General features: G+C 47.2%; 1 protein-coding gene across 1 annotated transcript in view; it reads left to right on the forward strand.

Moving 5' to 3' along the window:
• Window positions 1-1,441: 1,441 nt before the first annotated feature.
• The window catches only part of LOC131881886 (uncharacterized), a 2,193-nt gene continuing 719 nt past the window's right edge, over window positions 1,442-2,915 (forward strand). Inside the window, exon 1 of the mRNA XM_059228878.1 lies at window positions 1,442-2,906. Coding sequence (XP_059084861.1) covers window positions 2,788-2,906 — 119 coding nt within the window. The 5' untranslated portion in view covers window positions 1,442-2,787. The remainder of the gene's footprint in view (window positions 2,907-2,915) is intronic.

Genomic DNA, 2,915 nt, shown 5'->3' on the forward strand with positions numbered 1-2,915 from the left:
TGAACGGATGGATGAACCTGGTCAGCTTCCACAAGTGATTTTTGGTGTCATTTTCACAAAAAGCCTTTGGTTTGGGTGTCCTTCGTCCACTGTACGTACATAGAAACCTTCTTGTACTCGCAGCTAGGTTCATGAATGTGGTACGGTATGCACTTGTGCTCGACTTGTGCTCGGCGAGACTGACGTGGAAATGGTCGCAACTCGAACAACGGGGTTATTACATCTGTGCTCATTGGACCAACTCCAATTTGGATGGATTTCAATCAGAGCAAACTTCCGGACCAAAGTAAGCTTTTGTGTTGGCATCCATGGAAAAAAAAAGTTTCAAATTGGAAGCCATTTGTGAAGTGAAAAAAAACCCGGTGGACAGTTTGACAAAAGTTGATGCCAAACAGTTATGCAGCGAACTTGGTGGACGTGTGCTGCTCTACTTTGGAGACCATATCTACGAACAAGATGCGGTAAAATTGATTTCAATTGGCCGTTTCTCAGCCACATCAAGAGCCCTCAGATAGGAATTCAACTGGACATGAGTTGCAGTCGTAGCTCAAAATTGGCTTGAGCGATAATGTTGTTTACTCTTTAGAGCCAGTGCTTTTTTCTAAGTGCCGCATGGTGAAACGAGATATCGTTTTTTGGTCGGTTCCATTCACACATACACACACACATGGTGCGTCATCACATTTTCAGTCGCCTCAGCACAATTTCCAAGTCGCGCAGGAAAAAAGGGGTGAAAACCAGTTCTTGGGAGACGATGTGTTTCCCATTGAGGTCAGTCCTCTTTTTCCCCCTCCATCTCTTGGTCCTGGCTTGAACTTTTTTCTGCGAACAAAACTATTTCGTTTGAAAATATGCTGACACAAACAGGTTCGTTTACGTATCGTGTACATTTTACAGATTTCGGTCATGGCACTGACTGGCCCCGGCTCATGATCAGATATGACTGGACCATAACGATGATAATGATAATGTGAATAATATGAAATCAAATCTTGATCTCTCATCACTTTAACTGACCCATCCAGAGATACTGCGGGACCAGAATAGACTTGATCCCCCTGTTGTTGATATCCTCCGAACGCGAGTTCAACGGCAATCATACAAAGTGACTGAGCTCCTACTCTGGGTTCTTGGAATTTTCGGCCACAAAAAGTGTCCTTATTTGAGTGTTCCATAGGGCAAGGGTCAGCCGACAGCACTCGGCGTTTATTCTGATTTTCCTTGAAAAACTCGGTTTGAGGCAATCGACTGGCTGGACTGACCATTTTTGCTGACTTGTTTGGATGCAATTCAATGAACCCAAGAAGAAGAAGACCCTTTTCATCATATGGACGTACACATGCTCATTGCTCGTTGTTGCTCGTTACTCGTTGCTCACAACTTATAGCTCACAGCTCGATTGCTGAACATTCAATGTTCAATGCTCATGGCTCATGGACGAAATCGGACCCATTAGACCCGTAACTCGAGCTGTGTCACCCTTGGGTGGGTCTCGGGGTGGGTAGGAGCGGTCGCAGCGCAGGGTCGTGGCTCACGAGGTGGGTCACACAGGTGCCCGACGAAGTGAGCTGACATATGTAGAAATGAAGAGAGGTGAGAACGACTTCAAGATCGCTTTCTCACGATCTTAAAAGAAAGAGGAGCTAATAGGTTGTACAAGCTCTGCTTTGCTCTGGCCTGGCCATGATCATCATCATCATCATCTTCTTCTTCTTCTTCTTCCTGCTCCCCCATTGATGAGCCAGCAAATCCAGAGGAGAACCCGGCTTAAGGGGAGGAGGGAAGACATGAGGGAGTGAGGGAGGTCTCCTTATCTGGTCACCACCATCACCATGAGCAACAAACCCATGTTCGTCAAGACGAGAGTTGTCGGCAGACTGCTGATATCGCGAGTCAACATGGCTTTTACGACCCAAGTCAGGCCATGGAGCTAACGAATTGTTGTCACAAGACGACCAAGTGTTATTGACTTTGTACGACTGGAGCGAGTCCTGAGAAGCACGTACTTCTAATTGTCTTGGGAGCTGTTGATTAGGTTCTCTCGCCAACATTGGCAATCCAAAGTAAGAGTAACAAGCCTTATGCTTACATGCACAGAGTGCAAGTGGCAACTTGTACAAACGAGATAAGCCATAATTGTTCTGAATCATTCGGAATGAGCTCGATATTCCGAGGGTATTTTCCGATGCCCATCCTAAAATCCATAGCTATACCATCTAGAAAGAAGGACCCATATGGATGCCCAAGATCATCGCTCCCGCGCTTTCTCCGCCGCTTTCGACCAATGGTTATCCCAGGTTTCTCCGTCTCCGTGAGGCGAAGATCTGCAAAATGCGAGCTGGAAGAAGGGTGAAGAGCACCAAAGAGGGATGGGCCATGGCTCTACCCACTCACCCATTCACTCACTCGCACCTTATCCCAACGACGAGAAACCCGACACGAGAGAATGGACAATCGACGAGCTCGCTCTCGCCAAGTTCGGGAGGGGGCTGTCTGGTTGGCTGCTGCGAACATAAACAAGAATCACCTTTCCCATGATCTTCCAACAGATACACACGCACACACCCACACCATCTCACCCAGAGCAGACACAGAACAAGGAGGCTCGAGAACGCCAAGTTAGTTTAGAGAGGGACAGAGCGAGGTAAATCATTCTCAAACGAAACCTAGACAGAACAACACCTCGATTGCACCCTCTGTCAAATGCAAGCACAACAATAACATATATCATCATCAACCACAACAACAACGACGACGACGACGACGACAACAACGAAGACTACAACTATGGTGAAGCAGTTGACTTTCGAAACCAGTTACCGTACAAAAATGGCTCTGGAGGATCTGGAGGTCCCATTGCGATGCCACAAACGGACCATGCGGCCTCGACTTCCCCGAAAACTAACCTCGGCGGC

Source organism: Tigriopus californicus, chromosome 6 (genome assembly GCF_007210705.1).
Source record: "Tigriopus californicus strain San Diego chromosome 6, Tcal_SD_v2.1, whole genome shotgun sequence".
NCBI classification, from domain to species: domain Eukaryota; kingdom Metazoa; phylum Arthropoda; class Copepoda; order Harpacticoida; family Harpacticidae; genus Tigriopus; species Tigriopus californicus.